The sequence below is a fragment of the Nerophis ophidion genome, linkage group LG08, assembly GCF_033978795.1.
Source record: "Nerophis ophidion isolate RoL-2023_Sa linkage group LG08, RoL_Noph_v1.0, whole genome shotgun sequence".
Lineage (NCBI taxonomy): Eukaryota > Metazoa > Chordata > Actinopteri > Syngnathiformes > Syngnathidae > Nerophis > Nerophis ophidion.
Genome location: NC_084618.1, coordinates 43,314,855 through 43,341,284, shown reverse-complemented (window position 1 = coordinate 43,341,284; position 26,430 = coordinate 43,314,855). Strand labels below are relative to the sequence as shown.

The window sequence follows — 26,430 nt, the reverse complement described above, 5'->3', positions numbered from 1 at the left end:
CCGGAAGTCGCAGACGATGATGTAACATGTTTGATGGCTCCACACTTATTCACATTGTTTTTAATGGGAGCCTCCAACAAAAAGTGCTATTCAGACCGAGAAAATGACAATTTCCCCATTAATTTGAGCGAGGATGAAAGATTTGTGTTTGATGATATTGATAGCGACGGGCTAGGGAAAAAAAAAAAAAACGCGATTGCATTGGGACGGATTCTGATGTTTTTAGACACATTTACTAGGTTAATTCTGGGAAATCCCTTGTCTTTGTATTGTGTTGCGAGTGTTTTAGTGAGTTTAATATTACCTGATAGTCGAAAGGGTGTCCCCACGGGTGTCTTGACGCCAATGTCTCAGGGGAGTCGACGGCAGCTATGGACGGCACAAGCTCAGCTTTTCTTCGGTAAGAACTGACTTTTTAACCACAATTTTCTCACCAAATCCTGCTGGTTGACATGAGGTCGGAATCCATTTTTTCTTTTCCGCGCTCTGATCCATAGGAAAGCTTCACCTCCAGGAATTTTAAACAAGGAATCACCGTGTGTTTGTGTGGCTAAAGGCTAAAGCTTCCCAACTCCATCTTTCTACTGTGACTTCTCCAATATTAATTAAACAAATTGCAAAAGATTCAGCAACACATATGTCCAAAAAACTGTATATTTATGCCGTTAAGGCAAACAACATTTAGCTGTGTGTGTGCACAGCGCTCATACTTCCTAAAAACCCGTGATGTCTTGCGTACACGTCATCATTACACAACGTTTCGAAAACGAAACTCCTGGGAAATTTAAAATTGCAATTTAGTAAACTAAAAAAGGCCGTATTGGCATGTGTTGCAATGTTAATATTTCCATCCATCCATCCATTTTCTACCGCTTATTCCCTTTCGGGGTCGCGGGGGGCGCTGGCGCCTATCTCAGCTACAATCGGGCGGAAGGCGGGGTACACCCTGGACAAGTCGCCACCTCATCGCAGGGCCAACACCGATAGACAGACAACATTCACACTCACATTCACACACTAGGGCCAATTTAGTGTTGCCAATTTCATCATTGATATATAAACTGTTAGACTGAGTGGTCGGTAGTAGTGGGTTTCAGTAGGCCTTTAAGAGAAAGCGATTGCAGCTATTTCAGATACAACACTTCTCAGACGGCACAAGAACTTTCGAATGTCCAGGGTAGCTGTGATTTACTTTTTCCATGTGTCGACGGAGAGACAACAAGCGTTTGCTTTTTAATACCTGGCCAACAAGTGAAGACTATGGAAAACTTTGAATGCATTTGGACTGGCAAAGCAGACTGTATCCGTTATTGTCCGCCCTGCAACATTCCCTCTAAGGTACGCGCCTGTGAAATTGCACACTGCTCACGCGTTCTCTGCGCATGGCAAATCTAGGCCGCGCACAAAATCAAATAAAAAGATAAGCGCATAACAGTGTGCACGTCTGCCGTTGCTCACATGTGCGCCACTGAATGCTCAAGGATTTTTGGCGTTTGCTCAAACATATGAAAAATTGGAGGGAAAATTGGCGTCCTGTATGTCGCGGACTCAACGTCTAGGTCCAAAGTATATGTAGTCACAAAAAACAAATGGACAATAAAGGTGAAGGCAAAAGAGTGAAGAGCGTCCTGACCAGATATCAAGATTCCCAGATTGACGGATGTAAAATGTTCTTTATCACATTGTTTACTTTCACTTGTCCAATAATGATTTAATTAATTTATGATGGCTCAGGTGTGATTCACTACAATAGGGCCTCACAGCGTAATGGATTCCAGTTAACTGAAATACCACAGCACTGGATATTGTTCAGATAAGTTAAATTTAATTCAGGAACTTGCACACAAAGCAACACTGGAGGTGACTATGACGTGCGCATTTCCCGCACATGCGTACTAGGTCGCATTGCGCCGGCGGACGGTACGGGGGGGTATTAAACAGTCATTGTGTGTGTGTGAGTGTGTGTGTGTGTGTGTGTGTGTGTGTGTGTGTGTGTGTGTGTGTGTGGACAAGGATAAAGTTAGGTGGGATTTAACCTGGATAACCTTAGACGTCTTAGTGTCGAAGGGGACTAATTCTCCTTTATCATGTTTAAATTTTATGTATAGGCTATTGCCCGCGGAGCAAAAAATTCAAGCTGCGAGCCACCTTGTATCGCCTCATTGAGGACATGGGAGTATCGCTTGGGGCTGGATCCCTAATTTGTCAATGTTGTGGCCAGGTTGGAGGTTTTTTTTTTGTTTTTGTTTTTCAAAACACAACTAATGCAACCCGGAGAAAATCTGCCTTTACAACTAATAATGGCACTGCTCAATTTTGATTGACACTGCAGAGAGGGAGTCATTTATTAACACATTTTACTTGTGTAGGCAGCATTGCGTCATGCTGAGAGCTTTTTCAAATATTTCTATTCGCATTGGCAGCCAAAGTGGCAACCATAACATTGGACGCAGCTCTCAATATGATGCATTTCTAGACCACAACAAACACAATAATCATATTATTAACCTTTAAGAAGCCATCTGTGCTCAAAGTAAAATGATGGTGGGTTTAAAGTACATCACAATTGTGTTTTCTCTAAAATGCATGAAATGTTTATCCAACTCGACACTTTATTATGTAGCAATGAGATGCAGAGTTTAAAACAACTTTATTGAGTACTTTTAATTTAACAAGAACATTCTGTATATGTATATACAAATCATGAAAAATATTTTGAATGTCCTAAGGGCAATAAAAAATATATATCAGGCTTTCCATATCAACTTTAGTGATATAAAAGCTTAAAAGAAATATTTTTCTTGCTTGGTTTGTATGAATTCATTGTAGAAATATAATATTACAATTATGAAAATGCTTTAAAACGGGCTAAAGTAATGTGGTGTCCGAGGGCCACATGATAGGAAGACAGACTTTCAGTTTGTTCGAAGACTGCCGTGTTTATTGACAAAGCATGTCTTAAACACGTGTAAAACTGAACAAAAAAATCCAATTAGCAACTTAAGGCCTACTGAAACCCACAACTACCGACCACGCAGTCTGATAGTTTTTATATCAATGATGAAATATTAACATTGCAAAACATGCCAATACGGTCTTTTTAGTTTACTAAATTGCAATTTTAAATTTCCCGGGAGTTTCTTCTTGAAAACGCCGCGGCATGATGACGTGTACGCTTGACGTCACGGGCTGTTAGGAAATATGAGCGCTGCGCACACACACAGCTAAAAGTCGTCTGCTTTAACGGAATAATTACGCAGTATTTTGGAGATCTGTGTTGCTGAATCCTTTCAATTAATATTGGAGAAGTCAAAGTAGAAAGATGGAGTTGGGAAGCTTTAGCCTTTAGCCACACAAACACACGGTGATTCCTTGTTTAAAATTCACGGAGGTGAAACTTTACTATGGATCACAGCGAACATAGATCCCGACCGAATGTCAACCGGCAGGTTTCGGTGAGAAAATTGTGGTAATAAGTCGCTTCTTACAGGAGATCAGCTGAGCTTGTGCCGACCATAAAGCTGCCGTCGACTTCCCTGAGACACTGTGCGTCAAGACACCCGTGGACACACCCCTCTGACTATCAGGTACTGTTAAACTCACTAAAACACTAGCAACACAATAGAAAGATAAGGGATTTCCCAGAATTATCCTAGTAAATGTGTCTAAAAACATCTGAATCTGTCCCAATGCAATCACCTTTTTTTTTAACTTGTTTTTTTTTTTTTTTTTCCTAGTCCGTCGCTATCAATAGCCTCAAACACGAATCTTTCATCCTCTCTCAAATTAATGGGAAAATTGTCGTTTTCTCGGTCCGAATAGCACTTTTTGTTGGAGGCTCCCATTAAAAACAATGTGAATATGTGAGGAGCCATCAACATGTGACGTCATCGTCTGCGACTTCCGGTAGAGGCAGGGCTTTTTTGTTAGCAAGCAAAAGTTGCGAACTTTATTGTGGATGTTCTCTACTATATCCTTTCAGCAAAATATGGCAATATCGCGAAATGATCAAGTATAACACATAGAATGGACCTGCTATCCCCGTTTGAATAAAAAAATCTAATTTCAGTAGGCCTTTCAACAATTAAAAGTACAAATCAAATAATCTACTCACTTCAATCAAGGAAGTAAAGCATGTGCTTTGGCATCAGCATGTCTGAATTGCTCACCCCAAAATGGCCACCGCACATAACCTTTCTGCTCCTTTATATGACCTCCCATGCTATCTGGCATGCGCCACAGGTTTGCTTACCAATATAATCAAACATTTCTACATGTCAAACAGTTAGCCTACAATAGCGTGTCGTCAGTGTTAAAATAAAGGAACCCAAAGATAATATTGTGAGCTAACCCTCTTATTTCTCTGAACCAAACCTAAGATTAATCTAAATGGGAAAACAAACCACTCCCTGAGAGTTGGTACGATCTGATGTTGTCTGTGATGACATCATCAACCTCATAAAAGCAGGAAAAAGCTGGCGGCTCCGCCCCAAACATTTCTGAAGAGGAGCTTCCGCCACATGTATCTTGCAACAGTTAAATTAATACATGTATCTGATACAAAATGCCCCGCGATGAGGTGGCGACTTGTCCAGGGTGTACGCCGCTGAGATAGGCTCCAACGACACCCTGCGACCTCGAACGAGACAAGCAGTTGAAAATGGATGGATGGATGGATGGATGAAACCAGTACTCTTATAAATGCTAGCACAATGACGTGAATTAGACCTGTTGTGACGAGCGATGAGTACCAAGTTCCTCCACTCTGTTACATGGGCAAAAAAATAAGATTTTGGAAATTAGCTAGCTTCTTCACGTGTTTATCTGACACACCGTAGAACAAATCGACGCTTCATAGGTTGGCCCGTTACTGCGTTGAGTCGGCGTGTCGGCCACATTGGATGTGGCAGATCTGCCCCGTCAATATCTTGTCATAACGATATGAACATGTCGTATCACGATTTTTGTTCCCAAAGTTGTCATAGTTACAGACATGTGATTTGACCACAATGAAAAAGACTGAAAACATTTCCGATCCGGTGCCCTGGTGGGGGGACAAGGGGTACAACGCCCCCCGAAGCTGCTGGTTTTTCACCAATTTAACATGCTAAAATTAACAAAGACAGCACCATTTGAAGAAAATATTTTAGTGTTTAAAGACATAAAAACATCATTTTTGAACATATTTGAAATCATTCTATCATTACTATTAGTCAGATATTGTATATATGGGGTAAAAAAAATTATCAGTGGTGTAACAGGTTTGCCAAGATTTATTACTATACAAAATATATTTTAAAGTTAAGACTACTACATGATATATAATATCAGAAAGTAGCATTGATTGTAAAATACATGACCACTAATAACAATTCACAGTTTTAATGTATATGCCTAATTGCCTACAAGTTTAGTTATAAATATAACCAAATACCAAATGTAAACATTGTATTCTTTTCGCCAAAATAGGATACAAATTTATGAAAATAATTAAACATGTTTAGTATTGTTTACTCATATTTGAAAATAGGAAATAATAATAATGTGAGGACACTGACATATTGCATGAAACAAGTGTGAAAATATTTACCTTTAAGATTGTTACACCACTGACAATATTGTTTCAAGAGACTACATAAGAACTTAATATTACAAAATAGTATTATTTGCAAATGTAATGCGACTTTGAATTTCTGTAATTTCATAATATATTTTCACGTGGCTTTTTATTTTTAGAAAAAAACATTTATATTTCGCAAAGCAATAATTGGTTAATATTTAAAACAAACATGCGTATTTCGCAAGCAAATATTTTTTAGCTTACCTCATTATTAACTACCCTGTCTGCATCTGAAGTGGGTTGTTTGGGTGAATCTTTCCTCTCGATGTCTACGGCAGTTGTCGATGTAAACAAAGGATGAAGTCCGTAAGGTTTGCTCACTTTCGGTTGACTTCCAAAAGTACCAGCTAGTGAAAAGTTTGTTTTCCTTGCTTCAAGTTGTTTCATATGTTTTTGGTGTTCCGCATGTACTTCTAAAGCCTTGAAACCTTGTGATCCATAGTCAATATTGTCATTACACCACGTGCACAAAACTTTTCCGGGACGATCGATTTTTAGAATAAAATCGCCGAACAAAGTCGTAACTTCCTACTTCCCAACAGTATCAGTAATTTCCCTTTCCATCCTGTCCCTTCGAAACTTATTTTTTACATGTTCATCTTTTTTTTTTTACTCGTGAAGCGTCCTTTCCCTCGAGAACCGACATCGTTTACATTTGGAAAATGGCGGAAATTACGTCATCATTCATAACAGATGTCCTGATTGGTCACAAGGAACATATCGACCAATCAACTATGGCGTAATATAAGCTACGTATGAATTACAAAAGACAATTTTTTTTCCCCCCGAGATTAAAAAAGACGGAATTCCGACTTTAGATGGAAAAATCACATGCCTGTAGTTATCATTATGAGTACTTGTACTCACAGTGACACCTTTTACCAAGTTTTATTTAAGAAATGTTTGGTTTGGGGAGGAGATGTTTCCCCTAGTGGAGAAATTCAAGTACCTCGGAGTCTTGTTCACGAGTGAGGGAAGAACGGATTGTGAGATCGACAGGCAGACACTGTATCGATGCGTTGTGGTGAAGAAGGAGCTGAGCCGGAATGCAAAGCGCTCAATTTACTGGTCGAGCTACGTTCCCATTCTCACTTATAGTCATGAACTTTGGGTTATGACCGAAAGTCAAGATCACGGGTACAAGCGGCCGAAATGAGCTTCCTCCCCCGGGTGGTGAGGCTATCCCTTAGAGATAGGGTTAGAAGCTCTGCCATCCGGGAGGAACTCAAAGTAAAGCCGCTGCTCCTCCACATCGAGAGGAGCTAGATGAGGTGGTTGGGGCATCTGGTCAGGATGCCATGGGGAAGACCCAGGACAGGTTGGGAAGACTGTCTCCAGGCTGGCCAGGGAACGCCTCGGGATCCCCCAGGAGGAGCTGGACAAAATGGCTGGGAAGAGGAAAGTCAATAATGCAATTTTTTTTTTGTTCCCCTTTATGTAGAAAAGTATCGAAATGTACCGAAAAGTATTGAAATCATTTTGGTACCGGTACCAAAATATTGGTATCGGGACAACACTAATGTGCACAATTGAATAGCTTAGTTGTTTAGACCAGTGTTTTTCAACCACTGTGCCGCGGCACACTAGTGTGCCGTGAGATACAGTCGGTGTGCCGTGGGAGATTATCTAATTTCACCTATTTGGGTTGAAAATATTTTTTTGCAAACCAGTAATTATAGTCTGCAAATGATGTGTTGTTGAGTGGTCGGTGCTGTCTAGAGCTCGGTAGCCATGTAGATAGATAATTGCTTTGTAGATGTCGGAAACAGCGGGAGGCAGCGTGCGGGTAAAAAGGTGTCTTATGCTGAAACCAAAAATAAGCAAAAGGCAAGTGCCCCTAAAAAAAGTCATTGAAGCTTAGGGAAGGCTATGAAGAACGAAACTAAGACTGTACTGGCTACAAAGTAAACAAAAACAGAATGCTGGACAACAGTAAAGACTTACTGTGGAGCAAAGATGGCGTACACAAAGTACACCCGAACATGACATGACAATCAACAATGTACCCACAAAGAAGGATAAAACAATCAAATATTCTTGATTGCTAAAACAAAGTAGATGCGGGAAATATCGCTCAATGGAAGATATTAAACTGCCACAGGAAAATACCAAAAACATGAGAAAAACCCACCAAAATAGGAGCGCAAGACAAGAAGTAAAACACTACACACAGGAAAACAGAAAACATGTCAAAATAAGTCAGGGTGTGATGTGACAGGTGGTGACAGTACACTTACTTTGAGACAAGAGCTCTAGTGATGCATGCTTGGTTATGCTTTAAAGTCCATCCATCCATCCATTTTCTACCGCTTATTCCCTTTCGGGGTCGCGGGGAGCGCTGGCGCCTATCTCAGCTACAATCGGGCGGAAGGCGGGGTACACCCTGGACAAGTCGCCACCTCATCGCAGGGCCAACACAGATAGACAGACAACATTCACACTCACATTCACACACTAGGGCCAATTTAGTGTTGCCAATCAACCTATCCCCAGGTGCATGTCTTTGGGGGTGGGAGGAAGCCGGAGTACCCGAAGGGAACCCACGCATTCACGGGGAGAACATGCAAACTCCACACAGAAAGATCCCGAACCTGGATTTGAACCCAGGACTGCAGGACCTTTGTATTGTGAGGCAGACGCACTAACCCCTCTGCCACCGTGAAGCCCTGCTTTAAAGTCATACCCAACAATTGCGACCACGACCTATTACTGTCAACTGAGTTTTGTTTTTTAATGTCTTCTGGTGATGTTGTGCCTCCGGATTTTTTCAAAGCAAAAAATGTACCTTGGCTCAAAAAAGGTTGAAAAACTGGTTTAGACAGTAATGTATTTACAAAAGTTTGGACTGGGGTATGTTGTTTCCTAATGAGGAAACCATTGATGCCTCTTGTATTGATATTAGCATTTCAGCAAGTGAGCCGGTCTGTTAATTTATCAAAGTGCGATTATCAATTACAGATTTTCAGTCATTTTAATTCAAAACTTTATTAATAACAGTCAGGAATTTTACTGAAATTCATCATTAGTACCATTTACCGTTACTTTGCGAGCTGCAAACTAATGCAATGAAATGAATCGGACTTCATAAACTGCCTTTCTACACATTGATTTAACTTAATAGGTTTTTATTCACACACAAACATTACTATTACTTAGGAATCAAATAAGCATCAAAGAGATAAAATATTCTTTAATGGCCCCGCCTTCCGCCCGATTGTAGCTGAGATAGGCGCCAGCGCCCCCCGCGACCCCAAAAAAGGGAATAAGCGGTAGAAAATGGATGGATGGATGGGCTAAATACTATCAAGTAATATTTCAGGCTTACTTGTGAAAGGTAATCCCAGTTTATCTGGTTTGGACTTTTACTACACCCATTGGTACAAATCCATGCAGAATGTTAAAGAGGCATCTTTTCTTCTTGTGCTTGCCACATCCAATATGGAGGCATCTTTGAGTAAAATGAATGTGGCGTGTATGTATATGTCTTTTTGACACATTGCCGTTATAGGGACGTCATATGCTGCATGGGATAGGCGTATGACTGTCACAACCACCACAGCAAAATGTTTATGACAAAATGCATAACGAGACTTAAAGCGTTCAAGTCCAGCGCAATTAAAACTGTATGGGACCGCTTTTGGCAACGTGTACGTTGTCATTTTGTGTTAGTAGATATCTGATAACGTGTCATAATTGGAGCTATCAAATGATTATTTGTTTGAATCGGATCAATCGCATTTTGGAATTTGGGTTAATCATGATTAATCACAGGAGATTACTTGCTTTCTTAAGAAAAGACGCACGCATGTGAAATGTCCGCGAAAACGTGGAAATCCGCATTTTTAAAAATTCATTTTCACATCAAAATATCACTTGAGGGTTTTTTTGTTTTGTTTTGTTTTTTAAATTAAATTTAAATAAAAATACGATTCAAACAAAATTTTTTGAACGCTCCTCTCAGCTGCGGGTACTCGCTGCTGCTCCTCTTTTAGCAGGATGGGGAGACGATCAGGAGCACCGAAACAAGCTTGCTACTTAGCTAACCCTCTAGCTAGCTTACTTTTTTTTGCCTCCGTTCGCTCTCCGAGCTACATTGTTGATGGCTTTCTACTTTTCTGCTCATCATATTTGTGACACGGCCCTAGTGCACGAGGTGCGCATTCATCTGTGCGCTGCGCTGGGCGTACCTCCAAGAGCGCACCTGCGGCAGGCAGCTGCAATCAATCTGCAATCTGCACACCTGTCGCCAAAGAGCTATCTAGGGCCTCTTAAGCCAGTACAGACCTGCGTTCCGGGTCAGAAAGTAGCGATCATTTCCAGTACAGTTAGCCGACTCATCAAGCTTTATGCTCACACTCTCTCTGTGTTTTCTCCCTTCCGTGTTCATTTGTCTCTTCTTCCCTTGTCGTCTTCCAGCAGCCTTTCTCCGTTTCCATGTCACGAGCTGGGTGTCTCGTATTCCCTCTGGTTCCCTGGCTGCCGCTTGGATCTCGACCTGGACACGGACCTCCGAGCCTGCCCTGCCCCCTTTGGATGTACATACCTCGCTCAACACTACCGGTAACACACTACAGCTAATCTCTACACATAGTCACACACCACACATTTTGGATAAGTTGACACACTCCATTTCTCTTGTGTAGATAATAAATATTGAGCTAAAACGACATCTCTGCTGTATGTGCCGTCTTCTTCCCCTGTGCCGTAACAATTTGGATGATAATAATCTGAACACTGTTTGTTCCGAACGAGTTGTAGTTCTAGAGTATGTATTAGAAGCCAGCCAGAAAGTATTTTTAACGTGACCGATTGTAAACAGAGGTCACAACACTGGAAGTATATTACCCGAGGGGGCGTGGCTACAGGATAATTGCCAAACGGGAAATGTTTTACGTTATACAATTTTACATGACAATTTCAGTGATAATAATGTTAGTAAATTATCAACTAAAAAAGTTATGTGGTAATTTACATGGCACTTGTGTCCAAATGACAGTCAAAAGAGGTTGATAGATGAGAATAAATGTAAAGGTAAAGTATAGTGTAGACATGCAGAAAACTGCAGTGCATGTAGTCATTATTTTCAAAAAAATCTTTCCAGGTTTGCATTGCAGCATATAAATGTTCCTCTTTTTCCAACATGTATTTATGTTTTTCTCTCAGTTTTCCTTTGTTTTCACAAATGGTGCTCACATCCCTGAATTTGTTCACAAGCCTAATTTTATCGTCAGCATGCCAACTAGGAACGTTTTTAAATGTTGCACTTTATTTATTTGCAGAAAACTTGGTCCCAGTTTTATCTACAGTTATTTTATTCTGTATTTTGGAGTGAAATTTGCCAGCGAGTCTTTGTACAATACGTATGCATTGATCTGGTCACTGACAGTACTGTGGTAAAGGTTAAATTGTACGGTAAAAATAAATTGCATTAATATTCTAAATCAGGGGTGTCAAATAAACGACCCGAGGGCCGGATCAGGCCCGCAGACAGGTTTTATACTGCCCGTTGGATGAATTTGCCTAGGATGAAAATGTACCTGAGATTTTTGAACGAAAGAAAAAGTTGTTCTAAATGTGTCCACTGGATGTCGCAATAGCAATTATTTGTATCTTTTGTAGATGATACTACATATGTACAAAATAAACCACATGATGTTAGTCGAGGAAAATGATCAAACTACATAAATAACATACTGTAATTGGATTTTGATATTTTTTTTTATCTTGATTGAAAATGAACACTAATGAGTTGACTGATGAACATGATCACATCATTTATTCAGAAAATATAAATAACGACAAATAAAGATAGAATACTATTAACCGCAACATGTAAGTGTAAAAAAAATTAAAATCGACATCATTATGAATTGTACAATTTCAGAATGTGCTTTTTCTTTTTTCAAACAAAGACAACAATCTGAAGTTGACTTTATTTTTAAGTTATCGTGCCAGGATTTAACCAGTCCGGCCAACTTGGGAGTAGATTTTTCTCCATGTGGCCCCCGATCTAAAATGAGTTTGCCACCCCTGTTTTAACTCTAACCTGCTCAGTGGCCTTCTTGTTAGAGTGTCCGCCCTGAAATCAGTAAGTTGTGAGTTCAAACCCCGGCCGAGTCATATCAAAGACTATAAAAATGGGACCCGTTACCTCCCTGCTTGGCACTCAGCATCAAGGGTTGGAATTGGGGGATAAATCACCCAAAAAATTATTTGTGGGCGTGGCCACCGCTGCTGCTCACTGCTCCCCTCACCTCCCAGGGGCTGATCAAGGGTCAAATGCAGAGGATGTGTGTGACTATCATTGGTACTTCAACTTTTAACTTTATGTGCACCTGCATACATGATGAATGCAACATTTCCTTGTGATCGGGGCGGTATAGCTCAGTTGGCAAAGCAACTTGAGGGTTCCCCGTTCAAGCCTCGCTTCCGCCATCCTAGTCACCGCCGTTAACCCACCTGCTCCCAGTGCCACCCACACTGGTTTAAAAAAAATGTAACTTAGATATTGGGTTTCACAATGTAAAGCGCTTTGAGACACTCGAGAAAAGCGCTATATAAATATAGTCCACACATTCACATTAATCTCTTCAGTATGGTTCATTTTGGGAGTAGATTTTTCTCCATGTGGCCCCCGATCTAAAATGAGTTTGCCACCCCTGATGGAACTCTAACCTGCTCAGTGGCCTTCTTGTTAGAGTGTACACCCTGGGATCGGTAAGTCGTGAGTTCAAACCCCGGCCGAGTCATACCAAATACTATAAAAATGGGACCCATTACCTCCCTGCTTGGCACTCAGCATCAAGGGTTGCAATTGGGGGATAAATCACCAAAAAAATGATTCGTGGGCGTGGCCACCGCTGCTGCTCACTGCTCCCCTCACCTCCCAAGGGCTGATCAAGGGTGATGGGTCAAATGCAGATGATGTGTGTGAATATCATTGGTACTTAAACTTTTAAATTTATGTGCACCTGCATACATGATGAATGCAACATTTCCTTGTGATCGGGGCGGTATTGCTCGGTTGGCAGAGCAACTTGAAGGTTCCCCGTTCAAGCCTCGCTTCCGCCAACCTAGTCACCGCCGTTGTCTTTGGGCAAGACACTTAACCCACCTGCTCCCAGTGCCACCCACACTGGTTTAAAAAAATGTAACTTAGATATTGGGTTTCACAATGTAAAGCACTTTGAGTCACTCGAGAAAAGCGCTGTATAAATATAGTCCACACATTCACATTAATCTCCCAAATACTAAGAAAATTGGGACCCATTACCTCCCTGCTTGGCACTCAGCATCAAGGCTTGCAATTGGGGGCTAAATCACAAAAAAGGATTCCCGGGCGTGGCCACCGCTGCTCACTGCTCCCCTCCCCTCCCAGGGGCTGATCAAGGGTGATGGGTCAAATGCAGATGACGTGTGTGACTATCATTGGTACTTCAACTTTTAACTTTATGTGCATCTGCATAAACGATGAATGCAACATTTTCTTGTGATCGGGGCTGTGTGTTGGTAGGGTGGCCGTGCCAGCAACTTGAGGGTTCCCGGTTCAATCACCGCTTCCGCCATTCTAGTTTCCACTGTTGTGTCTTTGAGCAAGACACTGTATCCAGTGCCACCCACATTGGTTTAAAAAAATGTAACTTAGATATTGGGTTTCACACTGTAAAGCGCTTTGAGTCACTCGAGAAAATCGCTATATAAATATAGTTCACACATTCACATTAATCCCTTAAGTATGATTCATTTTGGGAGTAGGTTTTTCTCCATGTGGACCCCGATCTAAAATGAGTTTGCCACCCCTGATCCAACTATAACCTGCTCAGTGGCCTTCTTGTTAGGAGTGTCCACCCTGGGATCGGTAAGTCGTGAGTTCAAACCCCGGCTGAGTCATACCAAATACTATAAAATTGGGACCCATTATCTCCCTGCTTGGCACTCAGGATCAAGGGTTGCAATTGGAGGCTAAATCACACAAAAAAAAAGATTCCCGGGCGTGGCCACCGCTGCTGCTCACTGCTCCCCTCACCTCCCAACGGCTGATCAAGGGTGATGGGTCAAATGCAGAGGATGTGTGTGACTATCATTGGTACATTTAACTTTATGTGCATCTGCATACATGATAAATGCAACATTTCCTTGCGATCGGGGCGGTGTAAATCCGTTGGTAGAGTGGCCGTGCCAGCAACTTGAGGGTTCCTGGTTCAATCCCCGCTTCCACCATTCTAGTTTCCACCGTTGTGTCTTTGAGCTAAACACTGTAACCAGTGCCACCCATGTTGGTTTAAAAAAATTTAACTTAGATATTGGGTTTCACACTGTAGTGCACTTTGAGTCACTAGAGAAAAGTGCTATATAAATATAGTCCACACATTCACATTAATCCCTTAAGTATGGTTCATTTTGACAGCTGTCGGACGTGCCTTACCTGTGTATGTTCATTTCTTGAGGCGGTTCTGTGGCTTTGTCATAGGCAACTTTGGCCAACACTCCCATGACGATGATGAAGGCGATGATCCCACAGGTGATGTAGACGGCGGTGTTGGTTTGGTCCACGTACGTCTCCTCCGTGGGAGCCTGGGACGGAGCGGCCGTCTGCACCCAGACGGGAGTCTGGTAGTTCTTACAGGCTTTCTGGTCCAGTCTGTCCTTTTTGTACTCGCAGCAGAAGCGCAGGTAGCAAGTCCCGCAGCAGTAGCGGTGGTCCGTGTTGTTGCACTCGAACATTTTGTCATACTGGCCGCTCACGTCGTAGTAGCCCAGGCAGGTGTCGTGGTTGCTGACCGGCACAGGGAGCGGGGTCTTGGGCTGCTGGGCCGCCGTGGGAGCCGCCGTGGCTTTGGGGATCTTCCTGTGCGTCTGCTTGGCTTTTTTGGCACCCGCAGCCGCGCTCAACACGCTCGTCGGGTCCAGATAGACGAGCAGCAGCAGAATGTGTCTTATCCCCATGGCGGACGCTGTAAGGCACGTCTCAGTACGCTGACGACCGGGGAAGGTTCGCTGGAGGGTTCAGTCTTGCAGAAGTTTCTCCGCCTCGCTCGGTGCTGTGCGCAGCCTTCATGCTCGGGGGAAGTCACTGGGACCGGCGGTTGGCATCGCGGTCTGTGGACGAGCGCATATCCGGAGCGGGACTTGTGCCGATGGAAGCCCGGGCGAGCGGGGGCTCTCGAGCGGGCTTAATTAGCGGCGCTGTCCGGTGTGCTGGCGAACAGAGCTCAAGTCAAAGTTGGACTGGAAACATAAAAGCTCGCTCGGTTTTTAACTTGTTATCAGTTAAATGTCATTTATAAACATATATATATTATGAACACAACTTATTTTGGCGTACAGCATTATTACACATTTCCCACTACTTTCCATCTCATATTATAATACAAGCTGTCAATATTGTGTGAATATAGTCAAATTCATTAAGAAAATGCGCACATTGAAATGATGGAAATGTGCCTACCTGTGCTAAAAGCCCCACATGGAGTCCGTGATGTCTGGTCCACGATAAAGCCAACCCTCAGCGCTGTGAGGTAAAATCCCTCTCTTTCTCTCTTTCTCTCCACTTCTCCTCTCTTCTCCCTCCTCCCGGTTTCTTACATCACGTCGGTGCTGGCGTCAGAACTCCGTTAAGAATTGGCAAATTGCACACAGCCACCTCCTTCTGCAGCAACAGACGAGCTTCCTTCCTCTTATTTGCATGATACTTAACATGCAGTGTGGTTATTAACTGCAAATACCACTTTCCATATGGTACAAAATGTCTGTCAACTCACACATTTTGTGCCAAACGCCTAACAACGCCATATATAGACATATACATAGAAACACGCGCACACACACACACACATATATATATATATATATATATATATATATATATATATATATATATATATATATATATATATATATATATATATATATATATATATATATATATATATATATATATATATATATATATATACAAACCCTGTTTCCATATGAGTTGGGAAATTGTGTTTGATGTAAATATAAGCGGAATACAATGATTTGCAAATCATTTTCAGCCCATATTCAGTTGAATATGCTACAAAGACAACATTTTTGATGTTCAAACTGATAAAAAAAAAAAAAATTTGCAAATAATCATTAACTTTAGAATTTGATGCCAGCAACACGTGACAAAGAAGTTGGGAAAGGTGGCCATAAATACTGACAAAGTTGTGGAGGGCTCATCAAACACCTATGTGGAACATCTCACAGGTGTGCAGGCTAATTGAGAACAGGTGGGTGCCATGATTGGGTATAAAAGCAGCTTCCTAAAAAATGTTCAGTCTTTCACAAGAAAGGATGGGGCGAGGTACACCCCTTTGTCCACAACTGCGTGAGCAAATAGTCAAACAGTTTAAGAACAACGTTTCTCAAAGTGCAATTGCAAGAAATTTAGGGATTTCAATATCTACGGTCCATAATATCATCAAAAGGTTCAGAGAATCTGGACAAATCACGCCACGTAAGCGGCATGGCCGGAAACCAACATTGAATGACCGTGGCTTTCGATCCCTCAGACGGCACTGTATCAAAAACCTAAATCAATTTCCAAAGGATATCACCACACCATCTCAGGAACACTTCAGAAAACCACTGTCACTAAAAACAGTTTGTCACTACACCTGTAAGTGCAAGTTAAAGCTCTACTATGCAAAGCGAAAGCCATTTATCAACATCCAGAAACACCGCCGGCTTCTCTGGGCCCGAGATCATCTAAGATGGACTGATGAAAAGTGGAAAAGTACTCTGTGGTTTGACGAGTCCATATTTCAGATTGTTTTTGGAAATATTCAACATCGTGTCATCCGGACCAAAGGGGAAGCAAACCATCCAGGATGTTATCGACGCAAAGTTCAAAAGCCATTATCTGTGATGGTATGGGGGTGCATTAGTGCCCAAGGCATGGGTAACTTACACATTTGTGAAGGCACCATTAATGCTGATAGGTACATACAGGTTTTAGAACAACATATGCTGCCATCTAAGCGCTGTCTTTTTCATGGACGCCCCTGCTTATTTCAGCAAGACAATGCCAAGCCAAATTGAGCATGTGTTACAACAGTGTGGCTTCGTTAAAAAAAAGTGCGGGTACTTTCCTGGCCCGCGTGCAGTCCAGACCTGTCTCTCATCGAAAATGTGTGGCGCATTATGTAGCGTAAAATGCGACAGCGGAGACCCTGGACTGTTGAATGACTGAAGCTCTACATAAAACAAGAATGGGAAAGAATTCCACTTTCAAAGCTTCAACAATTAGTTTCCTCAGTTCCCAAAAGTTTATTGAGTGTTGTTAAAAGAAAAGATGATGTAACACAGTGGTGAAAATGCCCTTTCGCAACTACTTTGGCACGTGTTGCAGCCATGAAATTCTAAGTTAATTAATGTTTGCAAAAAAAAATTAAGTTTATGAGTTTGAACATCAAATATCTTGTCTTTGTAGTGCATTCAATTGAATATGGGTTGAAAAGGATTTGCAAATCATTGTATTCCATTCATATTTACATCTAACACAATTTCCTGTCTCATATGGAAATGGGGTTTGTATATATATATATATATATATATATATATATATATATATATATATATATATATATATATATATATATATATATATATATATATATATATATACATATATTAGGGCTGCAACTAAGGATTAATTTGATAATCGATTAATCTGTCGATTATTACTTCGATTAATTGATTAATAATCAGATAAAAGAGACAAACTACATTTCTATCCTTTCCAATACTTTATTTAAAAAACAGCATACTGGCACCATGTCCTTTCCGCTTACCAAATAAAACAAGGCAAATGTTACTAAAATGTTAGTTTTTTTATAAAGTGCACCATTGTCATGCACAATAGCAATACTTTTGCTTAGGGGAATTTCAAACTTGGCTATTACCTATTCCAACTATTCTGCAATGTTGGATGCTGAATGTCTTTCCTCTAATGGCATGGTCGTAAGGGAGATTGACTTCATGTTCCATTCCTCTCCAATGTAGTGGCATGTATTGCCAAGGTAGGCTACACTTGTCCATGCATCAGTAGTGAGAGCAAGTTTGCTCTGGGTGGGTTTTATGTCAGTCTGCACAGCATGGAATGTCCACTCGTACTTCCTCTCCATCAGTTTGGTAAAATGGTTCCTCGAGGGAAGAGTGTAACGGGGGTTGAGGACGTGAATCATTTGTCTAAAACCTTTGTCCTCCACCATTGATAGTGGCCTCATGTCAGTTAGCAAAATAATCAGGATAACATCAGTCAGTGCAGTCGCTTGCCGTGGGGTGCACACCTTCCTTTGTACCAAGTCTCTAATGCTGCCTTGTTTCTTTCTGAAATGACAGAAACCATATAATGAACGTACATAGTAGCATCATTTACATGTAACTCAACACAGTCCCAGTTGATTTAATTAATAATTTCTGACAAATACGCCACCACATTAAAAAAACAGCTAAATTGAATAAATGGACATTGGAGTTGCAGAATACACCAATAACAACCCAGAAATTTAACTCTTTGGATCAAAACTGGATCAGATATAGTACACGTTTCTGTTCTGAATAATAAAGGATTCATTTTAGGCTACCTCTGAATCATAGCATGAAATATTCCAGCATCTTCATAACGTTTAGTTAAACTAAAGCGTAATTCAAGTCTAAATAGATTTATATAGCTTTATTGGGCCCGGCTACATTGATCCATTTTGAAACCAACCTGAGATATTTCTGTCCGTTACGTTTATTTTCAAATTGTTAAACGTGTGTTTTCTCTCTCAAAACGGAGTCAAATGTGCCGGAGACACATTATCAGCCCTGTGTTGCAGCAAAGACATAACGTTAACGTTATTCACAAAAAAGCTGAACTTATGAATGTATGCCTGTTGCGACTCAAAACACAGAAAATGAAGTCGCCGCACTATCCAAAAAGTTCCTAACACTTTGAAAGTTAACACACAACAGTTGCTGCTGCTCTCCCTTAAAAAAAATCTCCTTGTTAAAAAAAGATTAAAAACACACAAAGACGGACATAACAGATCAATGTACTCGGACTATGGACTTAAAAAGTTACGTACCGTGAGTTCTGCCCTTCATCCATGGATCTTCTTCAGGTGCTCCCGAAGCAAAGTTGTCCTTCCGTGTCACCTGACGTCCGTGCTGCACTTTTTGCAGGAAATGTCTTCTTTGAAGTCTTTAAAGTAAAGTGTTCTGACACTTTTGAAGACTTAGGTCGTACACTTTTCTCCATTGAAGCAATAACCTCGAGATGTTTCCCCGCCTAACTATCCGTACTGTTTCCCTCCGCCATTTTTCGAATGTTTCCAAACAAAGGCTACGGCGTGGTCACGTGAGCTGCACATGACACATCATTGGCTGGCTCACTGCCACCTCATGAGCCGTGGGCTCAGCCCCACCCTGACGCTGTTTTGTACTGTTTTTGTACTTATTTTGATTTTTGTTTTTCAGCTGTTTGTAAATGTTGCAGTTTATAAATAAAGGTTTAGGGGGAAAAATATAACAAACCCCGTTTCCTAAAGAGTTGGGAAATTGTGTTAGATGTAAATATAATATAATACAAATAAAAAACAAAAAAAAACTACGCGCATGCGCATTGGCATACATCCAACGAATCGATGACTAAATTAATCGGCAACTATTTATATAATCGATTTTAATCAATTTAATCGATTAGTTGTTGCAGCCCTTATATATATATATATATATATATATATATATATATATATATATATATATATATATATATATATATGTATATATGTCTTGATTGGATTATCCGGAGAATAGTGCTCGATACCGTGGTAGAGCGCAATATGTAGGTGTGGGAAAAAATCACAAGACTACTTCATCTCTACAGATCTGTTTCATGAGGGGTTCCCTATACCATCAGGAGATTTTAATGGAAGCATTCACATACAATGGTTTATATAGAGCACAGAGTGGGTGGGTACAAGCAGGCGTAGGGTGTGGTGATTGGCTCATGTGTTACCTAGGAGGTGTTTCCGTCTATGGCGGCATGTTGAAATGATTTCACTGCGCTTGTTGAGGGATGATAGATCTGGATGATATATAATAAACGGTTTCTCTTTTAAGCATAGGTTGCATCTTTTATTACCACTGTTGTAAGGTGTGCTGGATGCGAGAATTTGCCATGTTATTGAATATTCAACATTATTGTCTTTGAGGTTCCAAATGTGTTTGCTGAGTTCTGTAGAATTCTGCAAAGTCTGGTTTCTAAAGGAAGCACACCTTACAACAGTGGTAATAAAAGATGCAACCTATGCTTAAAAGAGAAACTGTTTATTATATATCATCCAGATCTATCATCCCTCAGCAAGCGCAGTGAAATCATTTCAACATGCCGCCATAGACGGAAACACCTCCTAGGTAACACATGAGCCAATCACCACACCCTACGCCTGCTTGTACCCACCTACTCTGTGCTCTATATAAACCATTGTATGTGAATGCTTCCATTAAAATCTCCTGATGATTGAGGGAACCCCTCATGAAACAGATCTGTAGAGATGAAGTAGTCTTGTGATTTTTTCCCACACCTACATATACATATATATATATATATATATATATATATATATATATATATATACACACATATATATATATATAAATATATATATATATAAATATATATATATATATATATATATATATATATATATATATATAACATATATATATATGTATATATATATGTGTATGTATATATATATATATGTATATATATATATATATATATATATATATATATATATATATATACATATTAGGGCTGGGCAACGATTAAAAATTTTAATCGAAGTTAATCGCACTATTTCTCTGATTAATCGTGATTAACTGCATTGTATACGCAAAGCCCAATAAGGAATTCAAAAGTAGTGTGTAGTGCACCTTTATTAGAATATTCCCCCACATGAACAAAAGCGCCAAAACATTTGTTGTGCAAACACAATTCAAATCAGTCCTTGTTAAACAGTAGCAGTTAAATAGCATATTTTATGAAAATCAACTCAAAAATGTAAATACAAACATTTAAGCTTAGTACTACCACTGCCAGAGTATTTAAGTTACCCTGTTTGTTATGGAAAATAAATATAATCTACATACAAATCTCTGAGCCACAATCATAACATCTGAACAGGCAATTTCTGAGGTAACAGCAGAAACATTTTTTTTATTAGGGATCTTATGTTTAAAAAACCTATATTATAGGTAGTGGGCTGTTTTAGGGAATTTTTGATCAAATTATCCGTAGTAGCAATATTAATAATGTTGTGTTTATTCTGCGTAGTGCACTTAAAATAATTATGACCATATCTAGGAATTGATATGATGGGAATTTTCCGATTGTTTGCTTGGTGCTTTGATAAACTGAACACATCATATACATGGTACTATATTGTGATATTATGAGCCAGGGAAAAAAAGAACTACCCTACCCAGCATGCAACAGGAGTGACAAGCATGCGCGGTAGCCCGGTATAGGTTGTGTGTCGCCATGACGGCATCTTGTATGTTGTGATATGCATGCTCTGAAAGCAAACATTAAGAACTCAGCCAACACTCCTCGTCTGCATTATTCATAAATAGACAGACAACACATATACTCCGCTGCTTCACAGGCCGCTGGATATAGCCGGCAAAGTATTCCCATGCTAGCTAGCCGGTCTAGCAAGCTTGCGTCATTCAGTCCAAAACGGCCCGATCTATCCACATTCAGAATTGTCTGGCGGTCGTAAGTGATCCCGGAGTGACCACGCTGTAAGCCAGCCATGAAATTTGCAGAATTGTCCGGTATTTTTGCCAAATGTTCCATCTTTACCAAGAGCTCCTCGACGCCGGGCGACGCCATCTTGTTAAGAGAAGGCGTTAACAAAATAAAAGCATGTAAACAACATACGCAAATGTGCGATAAAATAATTGTCGGCGTTAATATATGGATGAGTTAACTCATAATTAACGCATTAATTTGCCTACCCCTAATATATATATATATATATATATATATATATATATATATATACATATATATGTATATATATATATATATAACATATATATATATATATATATATATATACATATATATATGTATATATATATAAAACATATATATATACATATATATATATATATATATATATATGTATATATATATATATATACAGTATATAACATATATATATATATATATATATATATATATATATATACCTCCCTAGGGAGGTGTTTAGGGCACGTCCGACTGGTAGGAGGCCACACCAAAGACCCAGGACATGTTGGGAAGACAATGTCTTCCGGCTGGCCTGGGAACGCCTCTGGATCCCCTGGGAGGAGCTGGACAAAGTGACTGGGGAGAGGGAAGTCTGGGCTTCTCTGCTTAGGCTGCTGCCCCCGCGACCCAACCTCGGATAAGTGAAAGAAAATGGATGGATGGATGGATGTGTGCCTTTATATACATACATATATATGCATATATATACTGTATCTACAAATATATGTATAAACATATATCCATCCATCCATTTTGGGGTGGGGGGGCCTATCTCAGCTACATTCGGGTGGAAGGCGGAGTACACCCTGGACAAGTTGCCACCTCAACATAGGGCAAACACAGATAGACAGACAACATTCACACTCACATTCACAAACTAGGGCCAATTTAGTGTTTCCAATCAACCTATCCCCAGGTGCATGTCTTTGGAAGTTGTAGGAAGCCGGCGTACCCATAGGGAACCCATGCAGTCACTGGGAGGACAAGCAAACTCCACACAGAAAGATCCTGAGCACAGGAGCAAACCCAGAACCTTCGTATTGTGAGGCAGACGCACTAACCACCCCCCCACCGTGCTCCGTGCTGCATATAAACATATATATATATATATATATATATATATATATATATATATATATACACACACATTTACATATTAATAAAGTGTCAAAAAATTCAATGTAAAGTGGTCAGAATGCAATTTTTAAAATATGTGATTATTCACTTTAATATTTTCATAAATCTGTCCCTCAGCTTTATAGTGTGAGGTTGAGAGCCCTTGAGTGGGATGTGGAATGATTCCACTTGTTCAGAGAGAATGTCACTGAAAATCCAGTTGATATTTTAGTCCTCTGGTTTTGCAAAAGAAATATACTCGTACAGCATAAGAAAAAACAAGAATGGATATAAAAACATTTTTCAAGACAGTCAGTAGTCGTCACTGCTAGTATAGTGAGTATTAGTTAACCTCAGCCAGGGACGGATGTAAGATTTAAGAATATCCAGCATTTATACTCAAGATGAGTGATGGATTTTTAAAACATTTGCAAAACAAAGTGTTTTTTTGTATTATATAGCATTTCAACTTTCAAATTCTGCTAGCAGACAAAAAGCAATGACTATACATTTAAAAAATTTAATGGGCAAAATTGTTATTATCCAAGCCTGTTTGGATTATAACTACCAAGATAAAGGTGTGTTTTATGGAAACAACCAAAAACAAGATTTGAAAAAAAAAAATATTTGCAACATTTCCTTCAAAATAAAAATAAGTGAAAGATAGAAATACATTTTGGTATGATTCACTTTCTTTGTACTATAACTTTACTAAAAGTAAGCTAAAATTTGGTAAACCAGCAGAATAACATGAAACACTTAAAAAAAAAAATTGCAAACCTTAATCATCACCTGTTTCATTACAGCTGGTGATGTTGTCAATCATCCGCAATACTTTTTCTTTAAAATAAATGAAATATCTTTATGTCCATGTTTACAGTCGTTCAATGCTCATGCTGGCTGCCATGGGGCTGCTGCCGAAGCAACTCATTTTCAGGGGAGGTCCAGGTTTGTTACATTTTGAACGCATGGCTGCGATGTTTGTGTTATTTTGGATCCAGATGGACAAGCAGGAGCAACGTGCAGGCAGCAGTCTCTTAATTATTCAAGGCAGGACAAAAATACAATAATTCTCAGACGCTAATAAAGCGTGGAGCCAAAAACCAAAATAGTCGCCAAGAGCGAACAGGGAGAAAGACTATGACAAGGAAAACACTTAAAGGTGGTGAAAACAAGACTAAACGTAAATGTTGCGAAGAGCGACCATTGACCCAGCAACTTGTGATGGGCATACTTGCCAACCTCGAGACCTCCGAATTCGGGAGATTGGGGGGGACGACATACCCTTTCCCCTTTGAGCCGTCCTGGATGAACTGAAATTATTTTTTCAAATAATTTTGGAATTTGCAAACGTACCTCTTCTTGGTCGTCATCAGGTCTCTTCTTCGTTCTTCTGCTTCATCTCTGCTATGTTTTTGGACGTTACTACTTTTGAAGCAATGCATGATGGGAATCTGGATGTTGTGTTTCAGTGAATTAACGTGTCGGCTGTAATAAACACACGCTGAGAAATAACTCTGTGCCTGCCTCCTTTATGGGTTATAGATAAACCTATGGATCAGGAGTCGGGAACCTTTTTGGCTGAGAGAGCCAAGAAGCCAAATATTCTAAAATGTATTTCCCTAAGAGCCATATAATATATTTTTTTACACTGAACACAACTAAATGCATGCATTTTTAGGTAAGACCAACATTTCCAGAGTATAATAGGTCTCTTATTCTTTGTAATAACATTGTTTTTCTGAAGCTAACTGTGGAGGGGGCGTGGCCTCCGGGCCTGCAGCAAAGCAGGATGTTGCCACAACCGGCCTCGAAATCAGCGACAGGTGCGTAGACGGCCCACATGGGCCTTGTTATCTAATCACCTGTCGCTCTGTTATAAGCAGCAGCCAGGGGGAGGGACGGGGTCGGGGCTGGAGCCAGAGCACGAGTGAGGACAAAAGAGAAAAAGACAATTGCTGGAAAGCAACTGAGAGAAAAATAAAATAAACAATATTCAGCGGTCACAGAGGCAAAAACTCGGACATGGGAAGAGTTTGGGGAAGCCATGGAAAATGACTTCCGGATGGCTTCGAAGCGATTCTGGACCACCATCCGCCGCCTCAGGAAGGGGAAGCAGTGCACTGTCAACACCGTGTATGGTGCGGATGGTGTTCTGCTGACCTCAACTGCGGATGTTGTGGATAGGTGGAAGGAATACTTTGAAGACCTCCTCAATCCCACCAACACGTCTTCCTATGAGGAAGCAGTGCCTGGGGAATCTGTGGTGGACTCTCCTATTTCTCGGGCTGAGCTCACTGAGGTAGTTAAAAAGCTCCTCGGTGGCAAGGCCCCAGGGGTGGATGAGATCCGCCCGGAGTTCCTTAAGGCTCTGGATGCTGTGGGGCTGTCTTGGTTGACAAGACTCTGCAGCATCGCGTGGACATCGGGGGCGGTACCTCTGGATTGGCAGACCGGGGTGGTGGTCCCTCTCTTTAAGAAGGGGGACCGGAGGGTGTGTTCCAACTATCGTGGGATCACACTCCTCAGCCTTCCCGGTAAGGTTTATTCAGGTGTACTGGAGAGGAGGCTACGCCGGATAGTTGAACCTCGGATTCAGGAGGAACAGTGTGGTTTTCGTCCTGGTCGTGGAACTGTGGACCAGCTCTATACTCTCGGCAGGGTTCTTGAGGGTACATGGGAGTTTGCCCAACCAGTCTACATGTGCTTTGTGGACTTGGAGAAGGCATTCGACCGTGTCCCTCAGGAAGTCCTGTGGGGAGTGCTCAGAGAGTATGGGGTATCGGACTGTCTTATTATGGCAGTCCGATCCCTGTACGATCAGTGTTAGAGCTTGGTCCGCATTGCTGGCAGTAAGTCGGACACGTTTCCAGTGAGGGTTGGACTCCGCCAAGGTTGCCCTTTGTCACCGATTCTGTTCATAACTTTTATGGACAGAATTTCTAGGCGCAGTCAAGGCATTGAGGGGTTCCGGTTTGGTGGCCGCGGGATTAGGTCTCTGCTTTTTGCAGACGATGTGGTCCTGATGGCTTCATCTGGCCGGGATCTTCAGCGCTCACTGGATCGGTTCGCAGCCGAGTGTGAAGCGGCCGGAATGAGAATCAGCACCTCCAAATCCGAGTCCATGGTTCTCTCCCGGAAAAGGGTGGAGTGCCATTTCCGGGTTGGGGAGGAGACCCTGCCCCAAGTGGAGGAGTTCAAGTACCTAGGAGTCTTGTTCACGAGTGGGGGAAGAGTGGATCGTGAGATCGACAGGCGGATCGGTGCGGCGTCTTCAGTAATGCGGACGTTGTACCGATCTGTTGTGATGAAGAAGGAGCTGAGCCAGAAGGCAAAGCTCTCAATTTACCAGTCGATCTACGTTCCCATCCTCACCTATAGTCATGAGCTTTGGGTCATGACCGAAAGGATAAGATCACGGGTACAAGCGGCCGAAATGAGTTTCCTCCGCCGGGTGGCGGGGCTCTCCCTTAGAGATAGGGTGAGAAGCTCTGTCATCCGGGAGGAACTCAAAGTAAAGCCGCTGCTCCTCCACATCGAGAGGAGCCAGATGAGGTGGTTCGGGCATCTGGTCAGGATGCCACCCGAACGCCTCCCGAGGGAGGTGTTTAGGGCACGTCCAACCGGTAGGAGGCTTTGGGGAAGACCCAGGACACGTTGGGAAGACTATGTCTCCCGGCTGGCCTGGGAACGCCTCAGGATCCCCTGGGAAGAGCTAGACGAAGTGGCTGGGGAGAGGGAAGTCTGGGCTTCCCTGCTTAGGCTGCTGCCCCCGCGACCCGACCTCGGATAAGCGGAAGAAGATGGATGGATGGAATATTGTAACCCTAAAACAAGCTTTTGGTGGTCTGAAGAA

General features: G+C 41.2%; 1 protein-coding gene across 6 annotated transcripts in view; it reads right to left on the bottom strand.

The window, feature by feature from the left end:
* The window catches only part of LOC133557815 (protein shisa-6), a 260,224-nt gene extending 245,023 nt beyond the window's left edge, over positions 1-15,201 (bottom strand). For all 6 annotated transcript variants that reach the window (XM_061908631.1, XM_061908632.1, XM_061908636.1 and 3 more), the window contains exons 1-2: positions 15,069-15,201; positions 14,046-14,818 (exon numbers count right to left, since the gene is read on the bottom strand). In XM_061908631.1, coding sequence (XP_061764615.1) covers positions 14,046-14,566 — 521 coding nt within the window. In that variant the 5' untranslated portion in view covers positions 14,567-14,818; positions 15,069-15,201. The remainder of the gene's footprint in view (positions 1-14,045; positions 14,819-15,068) is intronic.
* Between the last annotated feature and the right edge of the window lie 11,229 nt (positions 15,202-26,430).